At 30.8% G+C, this 15,535-nt stretch overlaps 2 protein-coding genes across 2 annotated transcripts; one reads left to right on the top strand and one right to left on the bottom strand.

Annotated features, from left to right (window-relative positions):
- Positions 1–667: 667 nt before the first annotated feature.
- LOC123302977 (zinc finger and SCAN domain-containing protein 31-like) lies at positions 668–3,772 on the top strand. Its single transcript, XM_044886072.1, has 2 exons — positions 668–1,570; positions 3,344–3,772. The coding sequence occupies exons 1-2, from the start codon at positions 668–670 to the stop codon at positions 3,770–3,772; spliced, it is 1,332 nt and encodes a 443-aa protein (XP_044742007.1).
- A 2,691-nt stretch (positions 3,773–6,463) lies between these two features.
- On the bottom strand, positions 6,464–12,662 carry LOC123302384 (phosphoglycerate mutase 1). Its single transcript, XM_044885301.1, has 4 exons — positions 12,447–12,662; positions 11,697–11,929; positions 9,811–10,075; positions 6,464–6,669 (listed from the first exon to the last, which is right to left on the bottom strand). Exons 1-4 carry the CDS (start codon positions 12,547–12,549, stop codon positions 6,503–6,505), a joined length of 768 nt encoding a protein of 255 aa, XP_044741236.1. The 5' UTR covers positions 12,550–12,662; the 3' UTR covers positions 6,464–6,502.
- Positions 12,663–15,535: the final 2,873 nt, after the last annotated feature.

Raw genomic sequence — 15,535 nt, 5'->3', positions numbered from 1 at the left:
ATGTTCATGAAAAAATGTTTCAAACAAAAGTTGCTTATTTTTCAATAAGGAACATTTTTTACGTTTAAACGGTTTTACCATTTTGTTACGTTTGCTATTTCACAAGCACCAAATATGGAGTATAACCATAGAAGTAATAATATAGAACCGTAATGTGGCTATCCAAACAGCTGTCTTCGCCTAAAAAAAAACAGTTGTCTTCGCCTCTAAATCGGGTTTGCCATTGTGGCGATTTTTGTTGCCATTGTGGCTCCTAAATAGCTAATCATAATTTTATCGTATGGCTTCTGATAGCCAAAATTTTGGAAGAACAAAAACATTCAAAAAAGGTTATTCTAATTAATTGCTACAGATTTCAATGAAAATCATTTGCAGTAAACTGAATTTGGCAGATTTTTATATGTACGTGTACTCTTTTTAAGCGGTCAATAATTCACTTATATTACCTATCTATTACGCTTCTATCTTACATTACCTCGATGCTCCATAGTCCATACCTGCCTATTTTACTATTATTAACATCAACATGGCGAACGATCTTACTCACCGAGTTCTATTAAAAGTCATTGAATAAACAACCACAGACTTATAGATAAAAAAGTCAAAAGAGTTTGGCAGCAGTCTCAAATAGAATGAAATTTTAGTAAAACAAAAAAAAATAACGAAAATGACAAGTAATTCATGTTTTGATGTAAAAAATTATATTTTTATCAAAAAAGAAAATATGGAAGTTGAAAAGCCAAAAGATACTGAATTAATATTAATTAAAAGTGAAATATTAGATGATTATGATGCAAATAATTATTCATTTTCGAATGAACAACAAATAAACACAGATAAGATATTAGGCGAAGGCGATGATGAAAATGTCCAAATTAAAACTGAAATTTTAGAAGACAATATTGAAACTGAACACAACCAAATTAAAAATGAAATTCTAGAATACAGTATATTAAAACATTTTACAATGGAACATGGACAATTTAAAGATATAGTTTCAGAAGATGGTATTTTAATGGAACATGGGAAAATTAAAAATGAAGTTTCAGAGGACAGTGTTACCATGGAAGAAGTAAAAGTTAAAATTGAAATTCCAGAAGTTAGTGTTACAATAGAAAATGTGGAATTTAAGAATGTAATTCCAGAAAACAGTGTTAATGGACGAATTCGTGGAAATGGAGCACATTTACTTAATTACGAAAATATTAAACTTGAAAACGAATTAAATACGGAGTTAATTATTAAAGATGAAATCTTAGACGACAATATTTCAGAATCACCACGAGTTCATGTTGGAGACTTTGATTATCATTGTGATGTTTGTGAAAGAGGATTTAACAGACCGGATAGTTTAACCAGACATAAACTGATTCACACGGGACAGAAAACATTTTCATGTGATGTTTGTGAAAAATACTTTCGGACTCGAAGTGATTTAGTTCGTCATAAAATGATTCATACAATAGAAAAACCTTTTGCATGTGATGTGTGTGATAAAGTGTATAATCAAAGAGGTAGTTTAGTGAAACATAAAAAGACTCATGAAAAGGAAAAACCATTTTCATGTGAGGTATGTGATAAAAAATTTATCGTTCGAAGTAATTTTCTTAGACATAAAATGATTCATACTGGAGATAAACCATTTCCATGTGAGGACTGTGACAAAACATTTACGGATCGAAGCACTTTAGCTAGACATCAATCCATTCATTCAGGACAAAAACCATTTTCATGTGATATTTGTGAAAAATCTTTTAGTATTAAAGATTATTTGGTTCGGCATAAAATGGTTCATATTCAAGAAAAACCTTCGTGTGATATTTGTAAAAAAACATTTAGCAGGAAATATTATTTAGTTCAACATGAACGGAGACACGCTGACGAAAACGTATTTAAGTAAACCCAGTAATATTTGTAATGAAGGTGTCCCAAAATTAACTCAAAACGAAAAAACCCAAATTTTTAATTAAAAGTTGTAAAATTTTTCACCACTTAATATTTTTGTCAATAATTAGCTAAAAACTATTAAAAACAAGTGAAAATCAACAATTGATTGAGTTAATTGTTGAAATACTATGTATAGACAGTGTTAATTATGCAATCGTTTGTTTTTTTACGTCATGTAAGTAAAGAAAGGTAGCCACTCTTACACACAAAGTAATAAGAGTATCTAACTCTAATGGTTTACAAAATGGGTCCTACAAATCCAAGACTCAATTGACCTATCTTGCTCATTTACGAAGTGGACCCCACTTTTTACCTCCTAAGAACGCTATAAAAATTTCAGCTTGATATCTATTTTCTTTTCGAGTTATCATGAACACGGACGGACACACAGAAACCGGAAATGGACTCTTTAGGTGATTTTATAATCACCTATCTTAAAATTTTGTTCATAGCATAAATATTTTTAAACGTTACAAACTTGGGACTAAACTTAGTATACCTTGATATATTTCAAATGCAAGTTTCGCTGTTTTAATCTGTACACCTAAATATCTCGTTTTTGAGGTAACCAATCGAAAAATAACTTAAAGAAAAGTTGCACAGTTTGATGGGGGATATCATGTTCTGACATCAGATTGGATCTAGTTCTTCGGGTTTCTTTAATAGAAAATTTTGAACCCAAACGGTAAGAGATAGAATAACACTTTAAAGTAGAAAGTTGATCTTAAAAAATTTTTGATTAAAACCCTTTTTTATTGAAAATCGTTAACTTTCGGAGGAAATGTGACTTAAAAATATGTCATTTTTGCATTTTATCGAAAGAAATACGCTTAAAGTTTATTGATAACTGTTGGTCAAAGTCATGGACACAGGCGAATGTCCCCTATTGTCCTTGACAACTTTTGGCTACAGTATTTTTCCGTAGTTAGTGTGTTTTCTTTCGATTAAATGCAACAATGACATATTTTTAAGACGAATTTTTTGTTAGTTTTTTTATGAGAATCAACTTCATAATTTAAAGAATAATTCTATCTCTTACCATTTATGATCTAAATTGGTTATTGAAGATACTCAAAGAACTAGGTGCAATCTAATGCCAGAACATGATGTCCCCCATCAAACTCTGCAATTTTTGTTTAAGTTATTTTCAACTTCGTTGATGAATTTTGTTATAACTTCATGAATGTAGACGCAAAATAAGAATAAAATTTTTCGATGTCTGCTTTGATTTTCGAAATATTTAAAGGGAAGTAAATAATTAAACAAAATTTTCAATTGCCTTAAATTCAAGTATTTGTTATATTTAGTATTTTTAAATAGGTGCCTTAAGTGTCTTTGAATATCTAGTTGTAATTTAATTAGTGTTTCTAAATATTTATTTTCCTTAATTGTTTAGATCCTGGACCCTATGTGGAAAGAATTGAAAATGCCTTCCGGTTCAGACGATGATGAAAGAAAAAGACAAGAAGATGGCGAAGAATCTCTAGAATCCTCTGATGATGACATAAGTCCAAACAAAATTGATGAAAATAGAACTAGGAAAAAAACTGATGTAATACTTAATTTACAAACTTCTAAACCACTACCAATAACAGAAGAGGAAAAACGAAAAATCCAAAATAGAATTAGATGCCAGCGATATAGAGCTAAGAAAAAAGCTGAAGCATTAGTGAATTCACAGATTTCTAGACCACTAACAGCAACAGAAGAAGAAAAAATTAAACTTCGTAAAGAAAAAAAAAGACAAAACAGTCAGCGTTATAGAGATAAAAAAAAAGCCACTAAATTGATTAATTTACACAACTTTATAAATCTACAAAAATAAAAAAATAAAACAAGACATTCAGGAAAAAAACCACCTGAATTGATCAATTTATACAAAACTTTATAAATATACAATCGCTTGCTTCTTTCGACATGTAAGTAAAGAAAGGTAGCGACTCTTACACACAAAGTAATATGAGTATCTTTCTTTTCTCTTTCTCAGTTTGAAATGTTAATAAACAAACAAGTACATATATACAATACGGGTAAACAGTGATGTTTGCGAAAAAATGTTTCAAACAAAAGTTATTTCATTTTTATAAGTAACATTTTTTACATTTAAACTTTAGTTCTATCTCTAACGGTTTACAAAATGAGTACTACGAACCCAAGACCCAATTGATGTTGCTCATTTTCGAACTCGACCTCATTTCTTACCTCCTTACACTAGACAAATTTCAGCTTGCTAATTAGGTGATTTTAGGAAGACCTATACCAAAATTTTGCTGGTAGCATCAATAGTTTTAAGTGTTACACACTTGGGACTATATATATTATATAGAAAGAATATATTTTTTACTTTAAATTCTACTTTTTAATAAATAATTGACTTCCAACACATATTAACTAATGTTCCAAAAGCATTATTTAATGATGCCGTCAGATGCCGTTTTCATCGCGCTCTCATCTGCGTTCTAAATCGTCTTTAAAACGTTCGGCTACTGACTGGGAGGTTGCGGGTTCGAATCCAGACAGCGGCATTATGAGCAAATATAATTAATGGAGTAGTAAAATTGATCACTTTGTCGTCCCTTGGATAAAAACGAAGTAACCGACTCACTCAAATCATACAAATTTAATTGTACATTTTATGTAGTTTAAATTAAATTAATAAAGATTTAAAAAAAAAAAGATGTGGGTGGCCTCTGTCATAGATGGATATCTGAAAAACGGAGGTTAAACCTCATTATAATTATTATGTCAAATTTCCCTCATTATACATTTCTTAATATAAGATGCTTTGTATTGAAAACGAATTTTTGTATTTTCATGCTTTTGAAAACTGAACTAAATTCACATACAAATTTTTGATCGTGTTACCCAGAGGCGTACCAATGACATGCGACACAATATTTTGGGGACGCCATCGCCAAAAAGTTCACCATGAAGTATTATATTACGAACAATCATGCGTGAACTAAAGATACTCAAACTTATCTATCTAGAGACACAATAAAAGAAATAATCTTAAGACTGACCGGAAATGTAACAACAGATTACTAAAAAATTAACATTAAGGATGAATGAGCATGGTAGTGGGGGCACAAATTTAAAAATAGATATTTTCAATTTTGATGATAAATTTATATTATTACTTGACGATATAAGACGAAAAGTAAGAATAAAATTTTTCGATATCTGGCTTAATTTTCAAAATATCGAAAATTGAAAATTTTGTTTAATTATTTAGCTTTCGATATTTCGAAAACCAAGACACATATCGAAAAATTTTATTCTTATTTTTCGTCTACATTCATGAAGTTATAACAAAATTCATCATCAAAGTTGAAAATAAGATAAAAATAATTTCAACCCTTAATCTACCCTGCTCTTACATCCCTTATATGGACGGTGACACTTAGTTTTTTTCTTTTCTAATTCATTGCTAATATGTTTACTTTCTATTAAAAAGTTTTTTTTTTAATTTGTTTTCATTCATTCCAAATGAAAATTATCAAAAACTTCCAAAATATGTCGTTTTTTGAGATTCCTCCATAAGAGCCAATGTATTTTATATCGATTTTTAATGACTTTTTTCTTAAAAATTTGCACGGATACCTAAGCTGAAATTTTAACCACATATTCTTTGAGTAAAAGACTACCTACAAACAAATTTTGAGCCTTTAAATCAAACATTGTTGTCATGCTCATACATCCTTAACCCCACTCCTTTTATATCGCTATATCTTGACGAAAGCAATGACTTCATGAAATCTGCGCGTTTAGCTGTTTTTGCTCGATATTACGTAGGGAACGTCATTAAGGAAGCATTAATAGCGACTACAATCACGAAGTCAAAATTATTAAACGGCAGTATGGCCTCATTAACCATTTATTTATAATAAATGGCGCTTGATACATTAAGGTTCGCCACTCCTTAGGTCTAACCCCATTTCAAGATAGTTTAGGTTTGCGAAAATTTTTAAAAATTACGAATAAATATTATTTTTTGACATACCGATTTTCAAGCTTCTAGGTTAATTTGAGAGGCTGTACAGATATTTAAAACCATATAAATCACGAAACATAATATTTATTATAAATTGCAGGCAAATGGATCGGGAAAGTTGACAACCCCCTCTCCCAAAATCCCCAAAGGAAAATTCTTTACACTAACCCAACCTACTTACTGTTTCAGCTCTTTATGTCATAAAAACCCTTACCCTTACATACCAAATTTCAGCTCCTTTGAATTGAAGGGGGTTCCTGGAGATGAACAAAAGTACGCGAAAAGAATATTTATTAATATACATCTCCAAAAACGAAATGAAATGGAAATAGATTTATAACATACCTCCACCCTTTCCCATTGACCTTTAATACACTACATTTTCGGGGAAAATATAACTAAAAACAAATTTTCATAATCAATATATTAATAATTTTATTTGTTTAATTTTAAATGTACAGTACAACTTGTTTAAACATTTTTTGTTGAACAATAAATTCAACAACATAAATTAAAATTTGATAAATAAATTCTTTTTTTAAATACTTCGATTTAGAATTTTTATTTAGCTTTTCCTTGTGCAGCTACTGATTCGATAGCTTTTTTAACAGTTTCTTCATCTCCTAAGAATTTCATTGAAACGACTGGTTGTAAATTTTCATCGAGTTCATAAACGAACGGAATTCCAGTTGGTAAATTTAATAACATGATTTGTTCATCGGATAATTCTAGAAAAAAAACGAAAATTATAATTTCTCAGCCATATTAAACAAAAAAATTAGATATAAACTTTGGAAAATAGATAATGTTTAACTCTTAGAAGTCAGAGTAGCAGTTTTGTGAAATTCTCCGATTTATGCATGAAAATAGCGCGGAAAATAGAGAAATCTCTTTATGCGTCATATTTTGATAAAAAACATTCACTAACGTGAATCGAAGCCGAAAACGAAAATTTTGTAATAAAAATTTATGCAACTCTATCACAGCAACTAATATCATACCCATGCATAGGACATCATCAGTTATATACATTTATTATACTACCGATACACAGTGTTTCGTTTATATGAAGCTAGCGGGACAAAATTATTTTTTGGCTTATTTTCATTTTTTATGTATTTTCCAGGTAGACTGTGCTATTTTAAGCGAGAAGAAACAATTTGGATACTGTAATGTATATAAAGCCTAGATCGGTATTGATATCTAAATTTCGCACGTTTCAACACCATTCCCGTGGTGAAATGTAGGTGAGGACGTTGTAATTAGAGGTATATACCTACCGACGTACCTTATTTACTACCTACTTTAGGTAGAATTTATCATTTATGCCTACTTCAGGTAGATTTTAATATTAAAAAAATAAAAATGAATTGTCAAAAACTATATTTGATTAGGTTTCAATAATTTTCAAATTTTTATATATTAAATTAACTAAAATATCGTAAAAATAAAATAAATAACTTAGGTAATAAGAAATAAGCTAAAAATATAAAAAAAACTTAAAAATATGTAACAAATACTATATTAAAAAAAATAATAATACTAAATAAAAAATATATATATTAAAAAAAGTTAATCAATAAAAAATGTAAACTTAATAATTGTCATCAGACTCATCGTCATTACTCTCCCATTCTGTAGAGTCTGAAAACAAATAATCTTCTTCACTAATTTCGCCTACTAATGACGTCGATTTTGGTGGCATTGAAGGTGGGACAATCAACTGCACAATCTCCGGTGGCAAGAGCTGAACTTCTTTCGCGATAGCTCCCTAAATGTGTTTATTACAGGATCGGAAGTAATCAGTAGCATTCTCAAAAGATCTGTATTCGTAGCAACACGTGACCTCTTTCTGGTGTTGTGCTCACGGAATCTACTATCTTTATTTCTTGATTGGACGACAATATGAGGTAGAGGAAGGCCGCGGATTTTGCCAGATGATAATTTCACCATCAAGTAGCCTCAGTGGGACAAATGAGAACACGAACAAAAATTCGTCTGTAGCGTTGCTGTTCTCGAATCTCTGCTTATATATACTGTGCCTCGAACTACCATCACAGCCCCATTTACTGATCAAAGTGTAGGATGAACGAGGTAACACACTTCTGATAACTTCAGACTGAGCTGCAACTAAACGTTCAGCCGTTTTATTCAAAATCGCCTGAAGTTTAATTTCAGCTCGAGACTCTGTTATAGAAATGTGTTCGTCAGAAAGACAACAAGAGGCTTTGGACTTACGTAAACTGTAGAATGATGGAAACACTTTATGTCCCGCTTTCATTGCCCACTTCCTAGTTTTTTTGTACGCGTCACTAGTCGATTTAGAGTCTACGTAATAAGCCAAAGCTTCGTCTGCAGTTAACTGCCTACTTTCCTCACAGCTCGTGTTTTTTTTTGAGCTTTCGCTGACTTTTTTTATTTTCTGAGCAATACTTCGGTGCCTTTCTTTTCTGGAGGCTAATTCGGCAGCTGTAATTAAGCCAACAAATCTTCGACCCTTCGTCTCTTTGTTTTTATTGATAGGTCATCAAATGATTTTTTTGGTCGGCCTACATTCTGACCTCCTGAGGACGTAGAAGACGTTGAAGGGCACGGCTGGTTTACACATACTGTCAATTCCATATCGCAACCATCCAACCAATTTTTATGTTTCATTAAAAACATTTCCTTGTTGCATTTTGATGATGCCCACTTTTCGCTAAATTTCGCGGAAAAACTTCAAATTTTCATTTTAAGTTTTCGTGTGGATTCTTCAGACATTTCATTTAGCCTATGTTTTTCACATAAAACATCAAAAATGTGATGAATTCTATCATTTTTTTCATGTTTAAGCCATTCGTCGAAAAAATCCGATTTCGTCATAGTTATGACTCGTTCTGAAAAAAGGACAATATTTTTACTTGCGGGCATTTTCGGGCGTTAAAATTTACATGAATCTATTCTTAAATGTTGTAAATATAACATACAGAAAAATCTAGCTGGATACATGTGGATACAAAAAGTTGCAACCCTTTAAAGTTTAAATTTAGCAAAAAAAATTAATTATTTCTATCATATTACTCTTAGCCATGGTACACTAAAAATATGAGTAATTGAATAAAATAAAAAACATAAAAATAGAGTACATACCTTCAACAAAATAATCCATCACGAAAATCACTTAACACTAAACCACAAATTTAAAGAGATGCTATCGTAAGTGTGCGAAAAATTCAACTGATTTGCAAATACAAAACTACCTTTGTTATCACTGTACTTTGAACACAAACACCTACCTGGGTAGGTGGTTTAGCCCAATGATATTTTCGAATTTGGTACCTACAAAGGGTTGTTTACAACATGGCCTTATCATTTTTTTGAAATTGCGTCATGACTTTTGTCCCGCTAGATAGCATTAAACGAAACACTGTGCGATAACCATACTATACATACATACTTAGAACAAGCAACAAGCGTGTTTTTTAGTTTTTTAAACTATATTCTTATTATCGTTATATTCGCAATCAGGGACCTCAAAAACCCCCGAGCAACAAAATTCAGGACTTTTTACACATAATTCGAGGATAATGATTCGATAATTAACGAAAAATATATAATAAAATTGATCGTTGTGAAAACGACTTAAGATATCGAAATTGTTCACTCTACATTTTTTTAGGAAACAACTTTTGGTTGAATAGTTTTATAAAAACAATTAGTTTCAAGATATTGTTAATTATATATTTGTTTAAAACTATTTTTCTCAATGTTGATGGTTTCCTAGATATTGGCCAAAAATGTGAAAGATACGTGGATTTATTTTACTTAACATTGAGTATAACTCAAAGTTCCTGTCATTTGATTTTTTTTTAAATTTTTTATGAACTTACTGTCTAAATGTTTAACGATGCCTCGTAAACTGTTACCATGAGCTGCAATCAAAATGGTTTTACCATCCTTAATTTTTGGCACAATCACATTGTCCCAATAAGGTAGTGTACGTTGGATTGTCAATTTTAAACTTTCAAACATTGGGAATTCCTCTTTTTTGGGTTCTGATGCATATCGTGGATCTTCAACTATTTCCTTATAATATTGGTGATCTGGTTCCATTGGAGGTGGTGGTACATCAAAACTTCTACGCCAAATTTGAACCTATAAATAAATTGTATACAAAAATTAATTTTTATCCCGCTGGCCTAAAAAAATGAACGAATCGAGAATGAACGCAAGTTCGAAAAATTTTGAGTTCAAATAAAAAAACTTGTAGTCATACACTAATAATAAAATTATTTATTATTATTATAATTATTTATTATAATATAGTATGTACTACCAAAAACCTAATATAAATTCAATTAATAAAAAAAAAGTCAGTTTTTCGGATATTTACGAAGAACAAAATACGTGAGCAGCAAAGCTCCATCGTTATGGTAAAACGTTAAACACATGAAATATCTACATAAAAAGGGCCTGTGGAGTTGACACTACTATATTAAACACGAAAAATATGTAGTACGGTATAAAAAAGTGGAAAAGCGACTGAGAAGTTGACAACCTCATAAGGCACACCAAAATTAAAAATATGTAACCATCTATCTCAGGAGGTTTTAGGGCAACGCAAGGTCTTAGAAACATCGAAAAGCAGTTTTCCCACAAGATTGTCTTCTACATGACTGAAATATATCCTGCTTTTATATTATTTATATTGTTCCACTTAGAAATAAATAATAAAAGCATAGAAGTATACCGCAAATGGGTCCCTAGTACCTAGACCAAGAGGTACTCTGTACCCTCCTTGAGAATAATCTGTTATCTGAAGGCAAGACGTCTCCGGGTAAGAGCTATTTTATGTAGATGTAGCTATAGTATACTGTTGAGGACAGACGCCACGTAGAAAACTCGCAGCATCTCCGCCGGGATTTCTCCCAGGATTTATGAATCTAAATTTTCGGACACAAACATTCTGAACTTAACACCCTGGCAGAATTTTGCTGGTGCAAATAACGTATATGGAGGTGTCATTGTCCTCCATACAAGTCATTGTCCTACAAATGGAATCATCAAAGATTCCAATTTCTCATGAAAAAAATTAATTTATCGTATGACCTCATTAGTTTGAAGAAATTTCCCACCAAATGTAAAAATCAATCCTTTCTAGCATGAATAGAAGTTAAAAATGTAGATTAGGAGGTGCTTTTCCCATTTTGAGGGAGTAGCGATGAACAGTTTTCGAATATCCTCATTAATTGGAGCAAATTTTCCACCAAATGTAAAAAACTGCATCTCTCTAACATGTATAGAAAAAAAAAATTAGTTTTGGGGAGATTTTTCCCATTTTTCGGAGAATTGTGATATAGGTAATGAAATTTTACGAAGTATTCTGTTAATAGGCTTTATTTCGAGTCTATTGGTGAAAATCTCGTCTTTCTAGCATTTATATAACAGAAAAACGTAATTTTGGGGAGAAATTGAAGTTTTCCGATTTTTCCCGCAGATTTCAAGAAATCCCACGCCAAACGCCGAAAATATAGATCAGCCAGTGTGTCAGTGAGTCAGCTTCATTTGGGGCATATAATATGCGATTTTTTATATGACTCTGTTCGTCTGTTCTTATAGTTTCAGGACACTCGACACAGGAACTCGATCATTATGTACAGGAGAAAAACAAAAAGGAAAATTCAAACTAGTTCGGAATCCTATCCTATCCGAAGAATTTCTTTTTTAAACATTATGTGAAGTGAACCAAATTAATAACGTAAATAAAATAACGTACTTGTGCTTCACCGTATTTGGCAGCAGTTTCGGCTTTGTTTAAACCAGTGAGTCCACCATAATGCCGTTCATTTAATCGCCATGTTTTATTTATAGGAATATCATTTTGACCAATTTCAGTTAAAATTGCTGCCAATGTATTTTGTGCACGTTTCAAAACAGATGTATGGGCTTCATCGAATTTAAATCCAGCTTCCTTCAAAGCTTTTCCAGCACTAACAGCTTCTTCTTCACCTGAAAATACACAATTATGTTACTTCCTTGGAAAATTAGACGATATTATCGATAATATGACTACGGCCAGCCGTAATATTTAGTAGTCATTTAAGAACGGCTGGAAATTTAAGTAATTATTAAGGTCATATTTAACAACTTTTTTCTCAACGAAAAAATTATCATAGCCGGGGTTTTCTCCTTCAAAAGAAAATTTTTTATGGCACGACAAGTTAAAAAAATCTATGAATTTTTCAATTTCTAAAGTTAAAAAATTTAGAGTATTACAACTTTCAGACTGATTACAATTATTATTACCCTTTTACTGGAATTACAAATTTTCACTCCAGAAATTCGTTCACTCTCTCATGTCCGTGATATTTTACCCAAAACATGAAATTAAAGATAGTAGATAGCAAAGATTTTTCTGAGAAAACATGTAATTTTCGTACGAATAGTAAGAAGATATTTGTGATATAATTAAGTTAGAAACGAGGTTTTAAGTAAGCTAAACACAAAAATTTTCAAGTCTACTTACCTTTTTTACTTAAATTTGCATCATACCATCCACAAAATAAATTTTTTTCATTCCATTCGCTCTCACCGTGGCGTACCATAACTACACGATATTTTCCAGACATTTTCAATAGATTTTTTATAAATGAAATTTTCAAAAACTTATATTTAAAACGGACTAAAGTCAATCTTCTCGGCTCTTCTTATACAAATGACATTCATGAAGGTTACCGATTTAAATTTTCAAACTGTATTTATAACATATTTTACTATAAACAGGGATGGCCAAATAGATCTATTCAAATAGGGTGACTCACGCAGGTGATGGATACTAAAAAAAAAACAAGTAGAGATAATAAACTCAGTTAATTGTTTGAATACTCTGTATGTATTTGAAACATTAAATTAAATTATGAATTTTGATGTGAATTTATTAATTAATAAAAAAATCACTATTCGCATCGTGAGTGAGTTTTATAGGAGCCGTTTCCATGGTAACGATACACTACTTTAATTATAGAATTGTATGAATGTATGGATTCATAAATTTAAATAAATAATTATGATAATTTACATTTAAAAAATAATATTTATGCAATTTGGTTTCTTATTTTCACAATTTCAATGCATTAAGTTTAATTAATAAGTGTTTTTCAATAATTTTTATTTGACATTTCTATCAGCGGTGGATTTACACTAGGGGCAGTCGGGGCTAGTGCCCAGGGCGGCAAATTTTCTGGGGCGGCAAAATTTGGAAAGTGGAAAAAAAAATTTTTATTGTCATCAAAATTTCTCAATAGAAAATTTTTATTCTTTTAATTAATCATACATCATTTAATAGATAATTCAAAAAATTCGACTCATACAATATTTGTCAAATCGAAATAAATAAATTAATTCATTTCTTAGAAGATTTGAAATGGTAATATTTGATTTTTTTAATTTGCTGAAATTATAAAATTTAAATTTCTTTTTTTTTTTTTTCTTTGGAAAATTTAATAATGTTTTTGAATTCATTTTGCAAATAGGCCAATAGCTTAGCTATTCTATGCATCGACTCGAACTTAGGTACTTCAACTTTTAGATTGTGAAGATTTAATCGACCAATTCGCAATTCAAAAAGTCAGGCGTGTTTGCCTGTAAAAAAAGTTATTACAATATAATTATGAGTCGAGCTGAGTGCTAAATGTATAACTCTAAGAACAAAAACAAATATTTTTTTATATCATATCAAAGTATACAATAAATTATTTGCAATACATATTTTAATTTTTTTTAAATAAGATATCAAAACTACATAACTTTTAGTGATATTTCAATGATGGGGCGGCATTTTTTTCAGTGCCCAAGGGCGGCAGAAGTTTAAATCCGGCCCTGATTTCTATAATATTTACATGTAAAGAATTGCAAATTAGTCATAACAGCTTCCTTTAACGCCAAATTTTTTCACTGGAAGCGCTGGCATCGATTTTATTGTCCCTACCATGACTACGCACACAACGAATAAGAAAATAGATAAATACATTAAGAGTGGTGCTATTGTCACCATGGCTGTAACCACGGATATCCGAGTCTTTAATTTTACACAGAGTGAAATTAAACGCAGGGTGAATACAAGGGTCAAAAAACCCCCAAATCCATGCTAATTCTACCACAATAAAGGCATGGTCAACCTGCGGATTAGAGGATGAGACTATGAGAGAGAAAATTCTCAATTCGTGACTCCACCTGTATATTTACATTGTTTATTTATATTGTATTATAGGCATGGATATAATATATATTAGTTTAAATCATAGGCTTCGATACATTGGGTGCGTTTGGCAGAAAAAAGCGATTGAGAGCGCTTACTAGCGCTGAAAAACAAAATGTACAGTTTTCGGCCAGGACATGTTTGGTAACTTCAGTTGGGCTGGCACAATTCGCCATTTTGCTTATTTATTTTGCAAACATTTATTTAAATAATAGCTTTATACTCCTTAAGTTGTTTGTAAAATTATATAATTAGTATATTTGTACATTATTTAATATATTATTCATTATTGGTAAATTTTTAATATGAATAATTTACAAACATATATTTAAATTAGGTTAGGTTCCCCAGTTAAAGCTAACTTAGCGTCCTAGAGGAAAATAACTATTTACTATTTGATAGCGCTTACCGTTTAACAATCGCCATTTTGCTTACAAGCGCTTCCTAGTGCTTTTTTCTGCCAAACGCAGCCATTAAAACATTTTTTGAGTAAATTTTAGTAAGATTTTTTTTAATAGACATTCTGAAAATTGAAACTATTATCCTTAATTTAAAAAAAAAAAAAAAAAAAAAAATTAAAAAAAAAAAAAAAAAACTGTTAAGTTTTCACCATCTCCGCAATCAGAATCCTAATCTACGTAAAACACAATTTGAGATTTTTTCTGACGTTTAGGAGCGCGGTTTTTAAGAAAATTCTCGTTTTGAGAACGAGGAGTTCTATTCAATTGACACATGCAAGCATGAGCTTGCTTTTGCTTCATCTTTTGAAGTGCACACTTCAATATAGATGTGTGCACTTCAATATATAACTCCTGGTTCTCAAAACGCACTTTAGCAAAATTCGAGGGGGTTTGAAAGCGCCCAACGTGTACTTGATCTTAAGTACTTTTTAATTCTTGCTTCACACGGATTTCATGCACCACTAGTTCGATTTATATCTAGGCATATAATAAATATCACGAGTATGATATAATACATGCGTTAGGCAATGCATCTAAGTGAGAGGTATTATATACATGTCTTGATCCCCACTCTCTGCAATCACACAACAGAAGAACTATCGTATAACTTAAAAGACATCGAAGCCACGATAAAAGTCACTTTTTCAATTTCATGTAACATCTATAATACCTCTTACTTAGATGCATTGCTTAACGTGTGTACTTTGTCATACTCGTCATAGTTATATGATTAGATGTAAATCGAACTAGTAGTATATATGAACATAAGTCGGAAAAGAAAAAATATTTACATATACATTTTTTATTTTAGTACATGCTTAATTCCAAAAAGATGTTCAATCAACTTTTTCTACAATCTCTAAAAGCCCACAACGCGGAGATTGAATGTTTATTTAC

Source organism: Chrysoperla carnea, chromosome X (assembly GCF_905475395.1).
Source record: "Chrysoperla carnea chromosome X, inChrCarn1.1, whole genome shotgun sequence".
Taxonomy (NCBI): Eukaryota; Metazoa; Arthropoda; class Insecta; order Neuroptera; family Chrysopidae; genus Chrysoperla; species Chrysoperla carnea.
This window is presented reverse-complemented; position numbering and strand designations above follow the sequence as displayed.